The sequence below is a fragment of the Microcaecilia unicolor genome, chromosome 1 (genome assembly GCF_901765095.1).
Source record: "Microcaecilia unicolor chromosome 1, aMicUni1.1, whole genome shotgun sequence".
NCBI lineage: Eukaryota > Metazoa > Chordata > Amphibia > Gymnophiona > Siphonopidae > Microcaecilia > Microcaecilia unicolor.
In genome coordinates this window covers 629,582,090-629,601,039 of record NC_044031.1, presented here as the reverse complement: position 1 = coordinate 629,601,039, position 18,950 = coordinate 629,582,090, and the positions used below count along the sequence as shown (strand labels likewise).

At 47.2% G+C, this 18,950-nt stretch overlaps 1 protein-coding gene across 2 annotated transcripts in view; it reads right to left on the bottom strand.

The window, feature by feature from the left end:
- LOC115481564 (casein kinase II subunit alpha-like) overlaps positions 1-18,950 on the bottom strand; it is a 203,073-nt gene that overhangs the window by 13,639 nt on the left and 170,484 nt on the right. For both annotated transcript variants that reach the window (XM_030220817.1, XM_030220808.1), the window contains 2 exons: positions 13,587-13,735; positions 3,077-3,166 (listed from right to left, as the gene is read on the bottom strand). In XM_030220817.1, coding sequence (XP_030076677.1) covers positions 3,077-3,166; positions 13,587-13,735 — 239 coding nt within the window. The remainder of the gene's footprint in view (positions 1-3,076; positions 3,167-13,586; positions 13,736-18,950) is intronic.

Genomic DNA, 18,950 nt, shown 5'->3' with positions numbered 1-18,950 from the left:
GTTTGTGCAGCGCTGCGTAAGCCTTGTAGCGCTATAAAAATGCTAAATAGTAGTAGTAGTAGACAAGAAGTCCAGTATCTGGGGTACTTGGTTGGGAAAGGACAAGCGAGACCCCAGATCCAGAAGGTAGAGGCAGTCTCTCAGGTGCCAGTACCACAGACAAAGAAACATGTACGAGCCTTCCTTGGCCTCATTGGTTATTACTGCTGGTTTATTCCAGGGGTCTTTGAGAAAGCAGAACTGCTAACCCGTTTCCTACACAAGGCGACTCCAGAAAGGATACACTGGACTGAAGAGATATATGTAGATATATGTTGCCTTCAAAACCCTGAAGAGGGATATTTGCTCAGGGCCGCAGACCAATGCATCAGAGGTTGGCCTAGGGGTCATTCTGGTCCAGGAACTGGACAGGGAACAGCACCCAGTGGTATACATTAGCTGGAAGATGTTCCTGAGAGAGAATAATTATGCGGTGATTGAGGAGGCACTAGCTGCCAAGTGGGCCCTGGAAACATTCCATTATTATTTATTGGGGAGACACTTCCGGCTGGTTGCCAACCATCAACCCCTTCAGTGGATGCCTTCACATAGAAAATGTGCGCATCATACGCTGGTTCCGTAGCCTCCAGCCCTTTAGCTATCAGATGAGACATCAGGCGGGTTGAAACCATGCTAATGCTGATTTTGTTTCAGGAGGTGGACCCTGATATGGCAGGCACTCGACCGGGCAGTGTTGAGCTGAGGGGAGGGTATGTGAGGGAGTATACAGAACACTGAGGGGAGGGTATGTGAGGGAGTATACAGAACACTGAGGGGAGGGTATGTGAGGGAGTATACAGAACACTGAGGGGAGGGTATGTGAGGGAGTATACAGAACACTGAGGGGAGGGTATGTGAGGGAGTATACAGAACACTGAGGGGAGGGTATGTGAGGGAGTATACAGAACACTGGAGCCAGACCTGGAAACTCAGCCACAGGCCTTGGTTAAGACTGTTTTATCTGAACTATTGAGACTTCATCTTTTGTTACTGGCCCTGTGACGTAACAGGCCTCAGGTTTCTGGTAATAAAGCACTTGTTTCATTTTTATAGCTTTATCTGGCTGTGCTATTGTGCAGGCCCACAAACAACCCTTGATTGCCGTTTCACAAAGAGTAATTCTATAAAACGGCTTATGCACATGTTACACCAGTTTCCTAAGTACATGCACACATTAACACCTGCTATCTAGTACACACAGCTTTTCCTGGATGATTTTACAGATATCTTTTATACAATATGTCAGGGTGGAGCTAAGGCAGAGCTGAGAGTTATCCAGTTAGCAGTAATATTCAGTCCAATAACTGGATAACGGTCTTCTTAAAAAGAGGACAAGAGTCTGTGTTAACTTTATCTGGGTACTGGTCTGAATATCACTGATACATGGCTAAGTGCCAATGGCTTCTTTAAACCCTCTCATCCGGTCTCATCAGCTCGTAACCTTGGGGGTCATCTTCGATTCCTCTCTCTCCTTCTCTGCACATACTCAATAGCCTGCTAAAATCTGTTCTTTCTTTCTGTATGATATCACCAAAATCTGTCCCTTCCATTCTGAACACATTACCAGAACCCTTATCCACACTCTTATCACCTCTTGCTTGGACTATTGCAACTTGCTTCTCACAGGTCTCCCACTAAGCCATCTCTCTCCCCTTCAATCTGTTCAAAATTCTGCTGCACGACTGAAATTTGCCAGTGTCATTATGCTCATAGTCCATTCCTCAAGTACCTTCATTGGCTCCCTATCCATTTCTGCATACAGTTCAAACTCCTCTTATTGACTTACAAGTGCATTCACTCTGCAGCTCCTCAGTACTTCTCCATTCTTATCTCTCCCTACACTCCTCCCCGGGAACTCTGTTCACTGAGTAAATCTCTCTTACCTGCATCCTTCTCCTCCACTGCTAACTCCAGACTCCATTCTTGCTGCACCATATGCCTGGAATAGACTTCCTGAGCCAGTACATTAAGCTCCATCTCTGGCAGTCTTCAAATCTAGGCTAAAAACCTACCTTTTTGACCCTGCATTTAACTCCTAATCCTTACTCACTTGTTCAGTACCTATGTTTTATCACTCCTACCTTAGTAATTCCCTTATGCCTTATTGTCCTGTTTGTCTGTCCTAATTAGATTGTAAGCTCTATCGAACAGGGACAGTTTCTTCATGTCCAGTGTACAGTGCTACATATATCTAGTAGCGCTATAGAAATAAGTGAATGGAGGAGTGGCCTAGTGGTTAGAGTGGTGGACTTTGGTCCTGGGGAACTGGGTTCGATTCCCACTGCAGGCACAGGCAGCTCCTTGTGACTCTGGGCAAGTCACTTAACCCTCCATTGCCCCAGGTACAAATAAGTACCTAAGCTGCATTGAGCCTGCCATGAGTGGGAAAGCGCGGGGTACCAAAAAAAAAAAAAAAAATTGTAATAGTAGCATATTCTGTGCCGGTATCCAGGTACCGGTCTTAATATCACCAGTACCTGGCTAGGTGCCGATGATTGCTTTACACCAGGATGTTCTACGCTGGATCCGGGTACTGGTCTGAATATCGCTGGTATGTGGCTAAGTGTTGATGATTGCTTTACACCCAGATATTCTGTGCTGGGATCTGTATACTTGTCTGAATATTGCTGATACCTGGCTAAGTGCCAATAGCTGTTTTACATCCAGATATCCAGTGCCAGTATTCGGATACTGGTCTGAATATCACCGGTACCTGGCTAAGTGCCGATGGCTGCTTTATACCCAGATGTTCTGTGCCAGTACCTGGGTATGGCCTAGCATTGAATTTCCAGGCACAAAACATCTGTGGCAGCTAGCATTTTATGAAATGCTGACTGCTGCAAGATGAATATCAAAGGGGGGGGGGGACTAACTGGGAATCTTGTTTTATTTTCTATAATACTTGCCTAACCTTTACATTAAGGATCTCTTTATTTGAAATACCTTGTTGCCATGTTTCTCCCTAACAAATGGATTAAATCTACCCTTTATGTGCAGTCAACCCTTTTACTTTAAGAGCTATAATACTGGTACATACCTGCTAACATACTGGAGGAGCTGACAGGGGTATTCCCAGCTGACATGCCTGTGCTGGCCCCAGTCCTTTGTTGATCTTTTGATACTGGATCTGTAGGATACAAACAGATCACAGCATTAAACGCTCAAAGAAATATGAACACTGCAGTCCAAAACCCAATATTCCCTTCACGGCTTCTTTAGTCAGCTCCTGGTAGGCCACTGCTGTTTTTAAGGGGGGGGGGGGAAGTAGGTAAGCCTGATGTGAATTAAGGAACATATTATTTTAGGAGGTAAACAGTCCTAGGGTGGTGTCACGAAACACCTAGCCACCCACCTGGGGTTACCCCGTGGCCACTTAGAAGGTCTATCCCCAGCACAGCTCTGGTCCGTCTTCACCTGCTGCTTATGCTCTACACTAGCACCCTCATCCCACCAATTGGTTAACAACCGCCTCTGGGCGAGTCTCTCGCTCTCAAATTATCCCCAGTGATTTCTAGGTTACTGGGGCCACACTTCCAGTGGTCCCCCAGTTTCCAGAAAGCACTCCCAACCCAACACACAAACCACCAGGATTCTCTATTAGTCCATACAGGCAGAACGAACAAACAAATGTGTTTATTCTCAGAACTTGAAACAGTGGACAAAACAAATGTGCAAACAGCAACACGTAACTGAAAAATGGATCAATTAGAAAATTAAAAGGCTTATTTTCGAAAGAGAAGGGCACCTATCTTCTGACACAAATCGGGAGATGGGCGTTCTTCTCTCAGGGTTGCCCAAATTGGCATAATCGAAAGCCGATTTTGGGCGTCCTCAACTGCTTTCCATCGCGGGGACGACCAAAGCTCATGGGGGCGTGTCGGCAGCTTAGCGATGGCGGGACTGGGGCGTGCTTAAGAGATGGGCGTCCTCGGCTGATAATGGAAAAAAGAAGGGCGTCCCTGACGAGCATTTGGCCTTTACTTGGCCCATTTTTTCTTATGACCTCCCCTTACTCCCCCAGTGGTCATCAACCCCCTCCCACCCTAAAAATAAAACTTAAAATTTTTTTTTTTTTTTTTTGCCAGCCTCTATGTCAGCCTCAAATGTCATACCCAGCTCCATGACAGCAGTATGCAGGTCCCTGGAGCAGTTTCAGTGGGTACTGCAGTGCACTTCAGGCAGGCGGACCTAGGCTCATCCCCCCCTACCTGTTACACTTGTGGTGGTGAATGAGAGCCCTCCAAAACCCACCAGAAACCCACTGTACCCAGATCTAAATGCCTCCCCCTTCATCCCTAAGGGCTATGTTAAGGTAAGGGACATATGTACCTGGGAGCTTTTTCTGAAGTCCACTGCAGTGCCCCCTAGGGTGCCTGGTTGGTGTCCTGGCATGTGAGGGGAACCAGTGCACTGCGAATGCTGGCTCCTCCCACAACCAAATGGCTTGGATTTGGTCATTTCTGAGATGGGCGTCCTCAGTTTCCATTATCGCCGAAAACCGGGGACGACCATCTCTAAGGACAACCATGATTTGGGTGTCCCCAACCGTATTATCGAAAAGAAAGATGGCCGCCCATCCTGTTTCGATAATACGGGTTTCCCCGCCCCTTTGCGAGGACGCCCTGATCGATTATGCCCCTCCAAGTAAACATCTACATACTGTCTAAATAGTACCTGGTAAGGTCAGGACATATAATTCACTGAGCCTCAGCAAAGATCTCTCTTTCCTCCCAGGCTGAAACTGAAGCAACAGCCAGCATCTGCTGAATAATTTCAAACGCCAGGCAAATCAGAGCCCAGAACAGTCAAATTTCAAATAAAGCGAATGCTACATACCTGTAGAAGGTATTCTCCGAGGACAGCAGGCTGATTGTTCTCATTGATGGGTGACGTCCACGGCACCCCCTCCAATCGGAATCTTCACTAGCAAAGACGTTTGCTAGCCCTCGCCCGTCTTCCCGCCCGAACCGGCTCGTGTTCGTCAGTCCCGTATGTAGCAAGACAAAGACAAGAGAAGACACAACTCCAAAGGGGAGGCGGGTCGGTTTGTGAGAACAATCAGCCTGCTGTCCTCGGAGAATACCTTCTACAGGTATGTAGCATTCGCTTTCTCCGAGGACAAGCAGGCTGCTTGTTCTCACTGATGGGGTATCCCTAGCCCCCAGGCTCACTCAGAACAACAAACATGGTCAATTGGGCCTCGCAACGGCGAGGACATAACTGAGATTGACCTAACATCTTATTCAACTAACTGAGAGTGTAGCCTGGAACAGAATAAAAAATGGGCCTAGGGGGGTGGAGTTGGATTCAAACCCCAAACAGATTCTGAAGCACCGACTGCCCGAACCGACTGTCGCGTCGGGTATCCTGTTGCAGGCAGTAATGAGATGAGAATGTGTGGACAGATGACCACGTCGCAGCTTTGCAGATCTCTTCAATAGTGGCTGACTTCAAGTGGGCCACTGACGCTGCCATGGCTCTAACATTGTGAGCCGTGACATGACCCTCAAGAGCCAGCCCAGCCTGGGCGTAAGTGAAGGAAATGCAATCTGCTAGCCAACTGGATATGGTGCGTTTCCCCACAGCCACTCCCCTCCTGTTGGGATCAAAAGAAACAAACATTTGGGCGGACTGTCTGTTGGGCTGTGTCCGCTCCAGATAGAAGGCCAATGCTCTTTTGCAGTCCAATGTGTGCAGCTGACGTTCAGCAGGGCAGGAATGAGGACGGGAAAAGAATGTTGGCAAGACAATTGACTGGTTCAGATGGAACTCAGACACCACCTTTGGCAAGAACTTAGGGTGAGTGCGGAGGACTACTCTATTATGATGAAATTTGGTATAAGGAGCATGAGCTACTAGGGCTTGAAGCTCACTGACTCTACGAGCTGAAGTTACTGCCACCAAGAAAATGACCTTCCAGGTCAAGTACTTCAGATGGCAAGAATTCAGTGGCTCGAAAGGAGGTTTCATCAGCTGGGTGAGAACGACATTGAGATCCCATGACACTGTAGGAGGTTTGATGGGGGGCTTTGACAGAAGCAAACCTCTCATAAAGCAAACAACTAAAGTCTGTCCCGAGATCGGCTTACCTTCCACACAGTAATGGTATGCACTGATTGCGCTAAGGTGAACCCTTACAGAGTTGGTCTTGAGACCAGACTCAGACAAGTGCAGAAGGTAGTCAAGCAGGGTCTGTGTAGGACAAGAGTGAGGATCTAAGGCCTTGCTGTCACACCAGACGGCAAACCTCCTCCATAAAAAGAAATAACTCCTCTTAGTGGAATCTTTCCTGGAAGCAAGCAAGACACGGGAGATACCCTCCGACAGACCCAAAGAGGCAAAGTCTACGCTCTCAACATCCAGGTCATGAGAGCCAGGGACTGGAGGTTGGGATGCAGAAGCGCCCCTTCGTTCTGGGTGATGAGGGTCGGAAAACACTCCAATCTCCACGGTTCTTCGGAGGACAATTCCAGAAGAAGAGGGAACCAGATCTGACGCGGCCAAAAAGGAGCAATCAGAATCATGGTGCCTCGGTCTTGCCTGAGTTTCAACAAAGTCTTCCCCATCAGAGGTATGGGAGGATAAGCATACAACAGGCCTTCCCCCCAATCCAGGAGGAAGGCATCCGATGCCAGTCAGCCGTGGGCCTGAAGTCTGGAACAGAACTGAGGGACCTTGTGGTTGGCTCGATGCGAAGAGATCTACCAAGGGGGTGCCCTACACTTGAAAGATCCGGCGCACTACTCCGCGTGAGGTTGCATAATCCTGCTCAACCTGTCGGCCAAACTGTTGTTTACGCCTGCCAGATATGTGGCTTGGAGAAACATGCCGTAACGGCGAGCCCACAGCCACATGCTGATGGCCTCCTGACACAGGGGGCGAGATCCAGTGCCCCCCTGCTTGTTGATATAATACATGGCAACCTGGTTGTCTGTCTGAATTTGGATAATTTGGTGGGACAGCCAATCTCTGAAAGCCTTCAGAGCGTTCCAGACCGCTCGTAACTCCAGAAGATTGATCTGTAGACCTTGTTCCTGGAGGGACCAGCTTCCCTGGGTGTGAAGTCCATCGACATGAGCTCCCCACCCCAGGAGAGACGCATCAGTAGTCAGCACTTTTTGCGGCTGAAGAATTTGGAAATTCCCAGAGTCAAATTGGACCAAATCGTCCACCAGTGCAGGGATTTGAGAAAACTCGTGGACAGGTGGATCACGTCCTCTAGATCCCCAGCAGCCTGAAACCACTGGGAAGCTAGGGTCCATTGAGCAGATCGCATGCGAAGACGAGCCATGGGAGTCACATGAACTGTGGAGGCCATGTGGCCGAGCAATCTCAACATCTGCCGAGCTGTGATCTGCTGGGATGCTCGTACCCGGGAGACGAGGAACAACAGATTGTTGGCCCTTGTCTCCGGGAGGTAGGCACGAGCCGTCCGAGAATCCAGCAGAGCTCCTATGAATTCGAGTCTCTGTACTGGGAGAAGATGGGACTTTGGATAATTTATCACAAACCCCAGTAGCTCCAGGAGTCGAATAGTCATCTGCATGGACTGAAGAGCTCCTGCCTTGGATGTGTTCTTCACCAGCCAATCGTCGAGATATGGGAACACGTGCACCCCAAGCCTGTGGAGCGCTGCTGCTACCACAGCCAGACACTTTGTGAACACCCTGGGCGCAGAGGCGAGCCCAAAGGGTAGCACACAGTACTGGAAGTGACGTGTTCCCAGACGGAATCGAAGATACTGTCTGTGAGCTGGCAGTATCGGAATGTGTGTGTAGGCATCCTTTAAGTCCAGAGAGCATAGCCAATCTTTTTCCTGAATCATGGGAAGAAGGGTGCCCAGGGAAAGCATCCTGAACTTTTCCTTGACCAGATATTTGTTCAGTGCCCTTAGGTCTAGGATGGGACGCATCCCCCCTGTTTTCTTTTCCACAAGGAAGTACCTGGAATAGAATCCCAGCCCTTCTTGCCCGGGTGGCACGGGCTCGACCGCATTGGCGCTGAGAAGGGCGGAGAGTTCCTCTGCAAGTACCTGCTTGTGCTGGAAGCTGAAAGACTGAGCTCCCGGTGGCCAATTTGGAGGCATGGAGGCCAAATTGAGGGCGTATCCTTGCCGGACTATTTGGAGAACCCACTGGTCGGAGGTTATAAGAGGCCACCTTTGGTGAAAAACTTTCAACCTCCCCCCGACCGGTAGATCGTCCGGCACAGACACTTTGATATCGGCTATGCTCTGCTGGAGCCAGTCAAAAGCTCGTCCCCTGCTTTTGCTGGGGAGCCTTGCTGAGGCGCACACTGCTGACGAGAGCGAGCGCGCTGGGGCTTAGCCTGGGCCGCAGGCTGTCGAGAAGGAGGATTGTACCTACGCTTACCAGAAGAGTAGGGAACAGCCCTCTTTCCCCCATAAAGACGTCTACCTGATGAGGTAGATGCTAAAGGCTGCCGGCGGGAGAATTTGTCGAAACCGTTATCCCGCTGGTGGAGCTGTTCTACCACCTGTTCGACTTTACCCCCCAAAATGTTATCCGCTCGGCAGGGGAAGTCCGCAATCCGCTGCTGGATCCTATTCTCCAGGTCGGAGGCACGCAGCCATGAGAGTCTGCGCATCACCACACCTTGAGCAGCGGCCCTGGGCGCAACATCAAAGGTATCAAATACCCCTCTGGCCAGGAATTTCCTACATGCCCTCAGCTGCCTGACCACCTCCTGAAACGGCTTGGCTTGCTCAGAAGGGAGCTGGTCCACCAAGTCCGCGAGCTTCCGCACATTGTTCCGCATATGGATGCTCGTGTAGAGCTGGTAAGATTGAATCTTGGCCACGAGCATGGACGAATGGTAGGCCTTCCTCCCAAAGGAGTCTAAGGTTCTGGGGTCTTTGCCCGGGGGCGCCAAAGCATGCTCCCTAGAACTCTTAGCCTTCTTCAGGGCCAGATCCACCACACCAGAGTCGTGAGGCAACTGAGTGCGCATCAGCTCTGGGTCCCCATGGATCCGATATTGGGATAATATCTTTTTGGGGATGTGGGGATTAGTTAGTGGCTTGGTCCAGTTCGCCAGCAATGTCTTTTTCAGGACATGATGCATGGGTACTGTGGACGCCTCCTTAGGTGGAGAAGGATAGTCCAAGAGCTCAAACATTTCAGCCCTCGGCTCATCCTCCACAACCACTGGGAAGGGGATGGCCGTAGACATCTCCCGGACAAAGGCCGAGAAAGACAGACTCTCGGGAGGAGAAAGCTGTCTTTCAGGGGAGGGAGTGGGGTCAGAAGGAAGGCCATCAGACTCCTCATCAGAGAAATATCTGATGTCCTCCTCTGCCTCCCACGAGGCCTCATCATCGGTATCAGACATAAGTTCACGGATCTGTGTCTGAAGTCGTGTCCGTCTCGACTCCGTGGAACCACGGCCACGGTGGGAGCGTCGAGAGGTGGACTCCCTGGCCGGCAGCGGCGAAGCTCCCTCCCCCGACATCATTGGGGAGTCCACCTGGGAGGCAGCCGAAACCGGAAACCTCACCCCGGGCAAAGGGCCAGCTGTCGCCTCACTCGACGGTACCGGTGGCGCAAACACCCCCGGTACCGGAGGAGAAGGGCGCAACAGGTCTTCCAGAATGCCAGGAAGAACGGCCCAGAGACTCTCGTGCAGAGCAGCTGTGGAGAAAGACTGAGAAGCCGGTGCAGGCGTCGAGGTCAGAATCTGTTCCGGGCATGGAGGCAGTACCGGGCTGTCCGAGGTAGAGCGCACCGACACCTCCTGAATGGAGGGTGAGCGGTCCTCCCGGTGCTGATGCCTGCTGGGTGCCGACTCCCTCGGCGACCCAGAGCTCCCGGTACCCAGTCGGGAAGGTGACCGGTGACGATGCTTCTTCGACTTCTTCGAGCAAAGCATGTCACCGGAGCTCCCCGGTACCGATGAGGAGGACGTTGAATCCAGACATCGTTTCCTCGGGGCCGGGGCCGAAGATGGTCGATCCCGGGGGGGCTGTACCGCAGGAGCCCTCAGGGCAGGAGACCTACCCGAAGGCTCACCGCCACCAGCAGGGGAATGGACAGCCCTCACCTGCACTCCAAACGAAGCACCACCATCCGACGACATCAGCACCAGAGGGGGTCCCGGTACCACCGACGCTGACGCACTCTTCCGAAGCCTCGGTACCGACGATGCAGGAGGAGGACGCCTCGATGCAGTCGATATCGATGCTATCTCCGAAGACTTCGGTGCTGCCGACGCCGATGCACCCGATGAATCTCTCGATGCAGATGCTGTCGAAACGCCGGAGAACAGAACGTTCCACTGGGCTAATCTCACTACCCGAGTCCTCTTTTGCAAAAGAGCACAAAGACTACAGGCCTGCGGGCGGTGCCCAGCCCCCAGACACTGAAGATACGAGGCGTGCCTATCAGTGAGCGAGATTACCCGGGCGCACTGGGTGCACTTCTTGAAGCCACTGGAAGGCTTCGATGTCATGGGCGGAAAAATCGCGCCGGCAAAATCAAAATTCGCGATGATGACACGAGGCACCGAGACAAAAGGGGGAAAAAACCCGTGCGGGCGGCCAACAAAGCCGCTCCCGAAAGCGAAAGGACACTTACGCTGGGAAAAAGCTAGAAATACGGGAAAAAGGTTCTCTCTCTTTTTTTTTTTTTGAAAAACATGAAAGACGCGTGAGGGTCCTCTGAGGGGCACGAAACGGTGGCAAAACACGACCGTCCCGAGTGTGGACAAAAGAAGACTGACGAACACGAGCCAGTTCGGGCGGGAAGATGGCCGCGCATTCGCGGTGCGCATCGGCGCGTGAGGGCTAGCAAACGTCTTTGCTAGTGAAGATTCCGATTGGAGGGGGTGCCGTGGACATCACCCATCAGTGAGAACAAGCAGCCTGCTTGTCCTCGGAGAAAAATGGGTTACATCACTACAGGCACTTCCTATTATGTGTGCCATCTAAAAGAAACAGAAGTAAGTCTGCTGGCCAAACAGAAGAAATACACTTCAGACATATTTAAGACAGGAAAATATCCAAGACATTTTACAGGCTTAAAACACACTGTTTCTTCACAGGTGGGGATTAAGAACCTATGGGGAGAGAGCACAAAGTCTGGAAGAGAAGCAAGGGACACACTGAAGCCGAGGTGAGCAGGAGCTGGGTGCACAGAGCCAAAGGGGCAGGTACTGAGGATGGTTCCAAGCTCAGGGAAATATATTACTGAGCTATAACTGTTCCAAAAGTACAGAGACTAGAGGACACTTAAGGAAGTTACATGGAAATACTTTTAAAACAAACATATTTTTTCACTCAACAAATAGTTAAGTTCTGGAACTTTTGCCGAAAGATGTGGTAACAGCCGTTAGTGTATCTGGGTTAAAAAAAAAAGGTTTAGACAAGTTCCTGGAGGAAAAGTCCATAGTCTGCTATTGAGACAGACATGGGGAAGCAACTGCTTGTCCTGGGACTTGTAGCATGGAATGTTGCTGGGTTTCTGCCAGGTACTTGTGACCTGGCTTGGCCACTGTTTGAAACAGGATACTGGGCTAGATAGACCATAGGTCTGACCCAGTATGGCATATTCTTATGAGATTTGGCAGCATACTGCTAGGCTGCGTGTTTCCACCATCATTTATTTATTTATTTTAAACACTTCTAACCTGCTTATACCCTAAGTGGCTTCCATAAAAACATACACATTAAAAATAAACTACAAAACATATATATCCTCCATTGTTGAGAATAGTTATAAAGTGCTCTTGCACTGGTACTATACCACTGTTCGTTTTGCACGATGGGTGTGGGTGTTGGAGAGGACATGGGAGGAGGAGTACTTACTGTCATATGTGGCGGGACTGCCCACTTTGGAACCTTTCTGGAAGGAGGTATTTGCTATGCTTTCTCAGATGCTCCAGGGGGATATAGAACCTAGTATCAAGCTTGCACTTTTGAATCGCAAACTGCACCACCTGGAAGATGGCGAGGATATGTTGTTCCGCTTGGGCATACTGTGGCCAGGATGGTTATTTTGCCTCTACTTGGAAACTAATTCAGATCCCCAGTCTTGACTGGGTGATTTGGAAACTGGACCAGTGGTATGATATGTACCACCTTACTGCTCTTCGATGCTCTGTCTAGAGTATGGACTTTGGAGAGGCACTGTAGAGTGTATCAGCAGTGGAAAGAGGCTTTTGGGTATTAGGTGTTGTGGGCTTTTCCTTAGTGTCAATATGGTTCCTTCTTTGTAGTTGGGGGGGGGGGGGGGGGGGGGAAGCAGAGTTTGTATTAGATAAGTGCATTGAAAAACGAACTGTATCTATCTGGTTATTGCATTAGCAGTTGTATTTGTATTTTTCAATAAAGGTTTGTTAAAAAACCAGCAAATGTAGCTGGGTTTATAAAAAGATTTGGACAACCATAAAAAGTTTTATGGTACAACTAGTGTTTGTTATCTGTTCTGCTAATTAAAGCTTTCTTTATATAAAGTAGTAGGCAGAGGGGGGATTAAGAGTCTGGATCTGAGAGATAAAATTAAAAAAAAAATACTCTATTACATTGTTTTTATAGTGTATGTTTTGATATTTGAACCTCTGTACTTATATGGTTAACAGTGTTGCTTTTGAATTGTCATCAAAATTGCTAAAATTAAAAAAAAAAAAAAAAAAGATCTGGACAAATTCCTAGAGGAAAAGTTAATAAAATCATTATTAAGACAGATCTAGGCTAAGTAGCATGGAATCTTGCTACTTTTTGGGATTTTGCCAGTTTTTTTGTGATCTAGACTGCCCTCAGTTGGAAACAGGATACTGGACTAGATTGCTCTGACTCAGTAGGGCAACTCTTATGTTCTTATGTAAAGTGACTCCTCTTAGAACGTGACCGAAGGTCACAGGTTCAAGGCTGACCTATTCAACAACTTTTCCATGATGAGATTGCATCTTGAGTACTGCGTACAATTCTGGTCACCACATCTTAAAAAACATATAGTGGAACTGGAAAAGGTACAAAAAAAGGGGAGACCAAAATGATTAAAGGGATGGAATAACTCTCATATGAGAAAAGGCTAAAGAGATTAGGGCTCTTCAGCTTGGAGAAGAGCTGAGGGGAGATATGATAAAGGCTTATAAAATCCAGAATGGAGTGGAACTGGTAAATGTGAATCAATTGCTTACTTTTTCAAAAAGTACAAAGATTAGGGGACACTGCATGAAGTTGCATAGTAGCACATTTAAAACAAATAGGAGATTTTTTTTTTTTTAATTGAATGTACAGTTAAGCTCTGGAACTCATTGCTGGAGTAAGCGGTAAAAGCAGTTAATGTAGCTGGGTAAAAAAAAAAAAGGTTTGGACAAATTCCTGGAGGAAAAGTCTATTAACCATTATTAAGGTAGATGTGGGGAAAGCCAATCCTTATCCCTAAGCAGCATAGAATCTTGCCGTATCTTGGGACTTTGTCAGGTACTTGTAAACTGGACTGGCCATTGTTGGAAAGAGGATACTGGGCTAGATGGACCCTTGGTCTTATCTAGTATAACAACTTTTATGCTCTTATGTCCATACGTACAGAAATAAGGGTGCTCCATTGCTTCACGAGCTGTGAGCCGTGCTTGATGATCATAACGCAAGAGCTTGTCAAGGAAATCCAATGCCTCTGTGCTCACAAGGTGTTGGTTTTCACTGTGTACAAAACGTTCCCATCGCTTCCGTGAATGTCTACAAAGAGAATAGCCCAACATTTTACTACTGAACCAAAGGCTGTGGAAGGACAATTGCACTAACATATAGCAACACAGTAGATAAACCCATATGCAACTTAAAACTACCACTTCCCACCAGCAACCCATCCTTCATCCAACCTCTCAACTCCTCTCCCACTACCGATGGCACCCTAGGGGGCACTGCTGTGGACTTCATATAAATGCTCCCAGGCACACATCTAACTGTTGCTCCCTTTTTTTTGTCTGCTGAGCCCTCCAAAACCCACCGAAAACTCACTACTCCCAATTCTACACCACTACAATTGCCCTTATGGGTGAAGGGGGGCACCTATATGTGAGTACAGTGGGTTTCTGGTCAGTTTTGAAGGGCTCACAGTTTCCACCACAAGTGTAACAAGTAGGGGGAGGTATGGGCCCCAGTCTACCTGTCTATAGTGCACTGCACCTATCACTACTCTATTCCAGGGACCTGCATACTCCTCTAATGGACCTGGCTATAACATCAAAGACTGTCACAGAGGCTAGCGAGTGCCATTTTTATTCACATTTTTTGGAGGTGGGAGGGGGGTCAGTGACCACTGGGGAAGTAAGGGGGAGGAGAGTCATCCCTGATTTCCTCCAGTGGTCATCTGGTCATTTATGACAAAATGAACAGAGAAACAATATTAAGCAGAAGCAAAATTGACAGTAAAACTCTGGGAAGGGGTATCACCGAAACTAAAACAGAACTCAGACTCGACATCTAACGACCCAAGTACCAACTGGAATCTAGCAGTTCAAACCACCATTGATGAAACAGCATAAATAAAAGAAAGAAAAATGTCCAGAATGGCCACAAGCCCATGGTATACCCAGGAACTACTACAACTAAAGAAATCCTGCAGACAACTGGAACGCTCCTGGTTAAAAATATAGTCACCCTAAGAAAAAAAACATTTGGAGATCCCAGATTAAGAAACACAAAGACATGATTAGAACTGAGAAATGACAATACTATTCTCAGAAAATTAAGGAAAATGATAACTATTCACAAGCACTAGTAAAATCCTTGTACTTGGACAGAAAACAGAAGGCAGGCCATTTTTCTCAATGGAGGAGGGTGAATAGTGGAGTACCAAGGGATCTGTACTGGGACCAGTGCTATTTAACATATTTATAAATGATCTGGAAATCAGAACAATGAGTGAGGTGATTAAGTTTGTAGATGACACAAAACTATTCAAAGTTCTCAAAACACATGCAGATTGTGAAAAATGGGAGGAAGACCTTAGGAAACCGGAAGATTGGGCATCCAAATGGCAGATGAAATTTAATGTGGACAAATGCAAAGTGATGCACATTGAGAAGAATAATCCAAATCATAGTTACCTGATGCTAGGGTTCACCTTAGGAGTAAGCATTCAAGAAAAAGATCTAGGTGTCATTGCAGATAATATGCAGAAATCTTCTGCCCAGTGTGTGGCAGTGGCAACAACAGCAAAACAGGATGCTAGAAATTATTAGGAAAGGGACACAAAATAAGACCAAGAACAGTATAATGCCTCTGTATTGCTCCATGGTGTGACCTCAACTTCAGTATTGAGTTCAATTCTGGTCGCCGTATCTCAAAAAAGATATAGCGGAATTAGAAAAGGTTCAAAGAAGAGCAACCAAAATGATAAAGGGGGTGGAACTCCTCCCGTTTGAGGAAAGGCTAAAGAGATTAGGGCTTTCAGCTTGGGAAAGAGACAGCTGAGGAGGGATATGATGGAGGTCTATAAAATCCTGAGTGGTGTAGAAAGGGTAGAAGTGAATCGATGTTTCACTCTTTCAAAAAGTACAAAGTCCTGGGGACACTCTATGAAATTACAAGGAAATACTTTTAAAACAATTAGGAGGGAATATTTTTTCATGCAAAGAAGTCTGCAATTCGCTGCTGAAGGATGTGGTAACAGCAGTTAGCGTATCTGGGTTTAAAAAAGGATCAGACAAGGTCCTGGAAGGAAAGTCCATACTTGTATTGAAATGGACATGGGGGAAGCCACTGCTTGTCCTGGGATTGGTAGAATGGAATGTTGCTACTAACTAGGTTTCTGCCAGGTACCTGTGACCTGGATTGGCCACTGCAGGAAGCAGGATACTGGGCTAGATGGACCATTAGCCTGACCAAGTATGGCTATTCTTATGTTCTTAACCCACCACCAGCCACAGTAAAAGTCAACCTAAGTCCAGCTAATTTAGCTTGCTATTTCCAAGAGAAGGTGACTAATCTAATAAAATCCATCCCTACGCTATCGCAAACATCGAAGAAACCTAAATCTGATGCAGAAAGCAACCAGCCAGAACGTACCTGGTCCGTCAGAGAGACTGACCCGCAAGAATTCAAATGCACTATCTAAATTCTCAAAGGGCTCATGTACCTTAGATCTGTGTAAAGCAGATCTACTAAAACCAGCCCCATCCCCTATAACACTGCACATTAAAGGAATCATTGAAACACTACTAAAACAGGGTGAATTCTCCAAACAGGTGGGATAGTACTCTCGTATCTCGAAGGGAGAGGCAATGGACAAAACACTTCCCAATTATCGCCCAGTAGCCAATATACCTACACTTAAAACCATGGAAGCAATCGTAGCTTCCCAATTTCAAGACTATTTACATCTGCACCACCTCCTGGACTCCATGCAATCTGGATTCCACTCTCTCTTCAGTATGGAAACAGTCTTGGCAGGGTTGATCTCAGAGATGCGTATGCTGCTTGACAAAAAACTCCCACGCACTTGTAATGCAACAACAGCCTTTGTCTTGGTGAATCATAACACCCTGCTGACTATGCTGGACGAAGCAGGAATCTCTGGAGAAGTACTACAATGGTTCACAGGCTTCCTACAGAACAGATCTATTCAAGTTAAATGGCAAAATGCCTCATCCAAACCATGAACCATGCAACATTGAGTGCCACAGGGCTCCCCTATATCTCCAATCCTTTTTAATTTGTACCTCAGAGGCATGGGCAAAATCCTGAACCCATTTGGAATGAAATACTTCTCTTATGTAAATGAACTTGCGGAGCTACTGTTAGAAATATGCAATCTGTCCCTAAAATCGAGTGTAATACCGGAAGACTGGAGGGTAGCCAATGTTACTCCGATTTTTAAGAAAGGTTCCAGAGGAGATCCGGGAAATTATAGACCGGTGAGTCTGACGTCGGTGCCGGGCAAGATGGTGGAGGCTATTATTAAGAATAAAATTGCAGAGCATATACAAAAACATGGACTGATGAGACAAAGTCAGCACGGATTTAGTGAAGGGAAGTCTTGCCTCACCAATCTAATGCATTTTTTTGAGGGGGTAAGCAAACATGTGGACAATGGGGAGCCGGTTGATATTGTATATCTGGATTTTCAGAAGGCGTTTGACAAAGTGCCGCACGAAAGACTCCTGAAGAAATTGCAGAGTCATGGAATCGGAGGTAGGGTATTATTATGGATTAAGAACTGGTTGAAAGATAGGAAGCAGAGAGTAGGATTGCGTGGCCAGTATTCTCAGTGGAGGAGGGTAGTTAGTGGGGTCCCGCAGGGGTCTGTGCTGGGTCCGTTGCTTTTTAATGTATTTATAAATGACCTAGAGATGGGAATAACTAGTGAGGTAATTAAATTCGCCGATGACACAAAATTATTCAGGGTCGTCAAGTCGCAGGAGGAATGTGAACGATTACAGGAGGACCTTGCGAGACTGGGAGAATGGGCGTGCAAGTGGCAGATGAAGTTCAATGTTGACAAGTGCAAAGTGATGCATGTGGGTAAGAGGAACACGAATTATAGCTACGTCTTGCAAGGTTCCGCGTTAGGAGTTACGGATCAAGAAAGGGATCTGGGTGTCGTCGTCGATGATACGCTGAAACCTTCTGCTCAGTGTGCTGCTGCGGCTAGGAAAGCGAATAGAATGTTGGGTGTTATTAGGAAGGGTATGGAGTCCAGGTGTGCGGATGTTATAATGCCGTTGTATCGCTCCATGGTGCGACCGCACCTGGAGTATTGTGTTCAGTACTGGTCTCCGTATCTCAAAAAAGATATAGTAGAATTGGAAAAGGTACAGCGAAGGGCGACGAAAATGATAGTGGGGATGGGACGACTTTCCTATGAAGAGAGGCTGAGAAGGCTAGGGCTTTTCAGCTTGGAGAAGAGACGGCTGAGGGGAGATATGATAGAAGTGTATAAAATAATGAGTGGAATGGATCGGGTGGATGTGAAGCGACTGTTCACGCTATCCAAAAATACTAGGACTAGAGGGCATGAGTTGAAGCTACAGTGTGGTAAATTTAAAACGAATCGGAGAAAATTTTTCTTCACCCAACGTGTAATTAGACTCTGGAATTCATTGCCGGAGAACGTGGTACGGGCGGTTAGCTTGACGGAGTTTAAAAAGGGGTTAGATAGATTCCTAAAGGACAAGTCCATAGACCGCTATTAAATGGACTGGAAAAATTCCTCATTTTTAGGTATAACTTGTCTGGAATGTTTTTACGTTTGGGGAGCGTGCCAGGTGCCCTTGACCTGGATTGGCCACTGTCGGTGACAGGATGCTGGGCTAGATGGACCTTTGGTCTTTCCCAGTATGGCACTACTTATGTACTTATGTACTTATGACATTATTCTACTATTCCCACACTGAGACACATCATCACCCTATTCACTAATGAACAAGGCCCTTGATGCACTCTTTACCTAGTTTTGCTCACTGAACCTGCAAATAAACCCAGACAAAACCAACTTATTATGGGTAGGAAATATTTATTTGCTGCATTTGTACCCCACATTTTCCCACCTATTTGCAGGCTCAATGTGGCTTACATTATGTTGCAAAAGGTATAATCATAAACAGAGTAAGAGGTTTGGTCTAATTTAACATATTACTGTGTAAGAAATTAGGTAGACAGGTCTGTAGAATGATTTGCATAACACAAAATAAAAACAGGTAAGATATAATGACCAATAGTGATAATATGATTAACATAAACAGAGTAAGATGATTATGACTTTGTATCTCTCCATGGTGCAATCACACCTCGCATACTGTGTTCAATTCTGGTCACCGCATCTCAAAAAAGATATAGTGGAATTAGAAAAGGTACAGAGAAGGGCGACAAAAATGATAAAGGGGATGGGACGACTTCCCTATGAGGAAAGGCTGAAGCATCTAGGGCTCTTCAGCTTGGAGAAAAGACG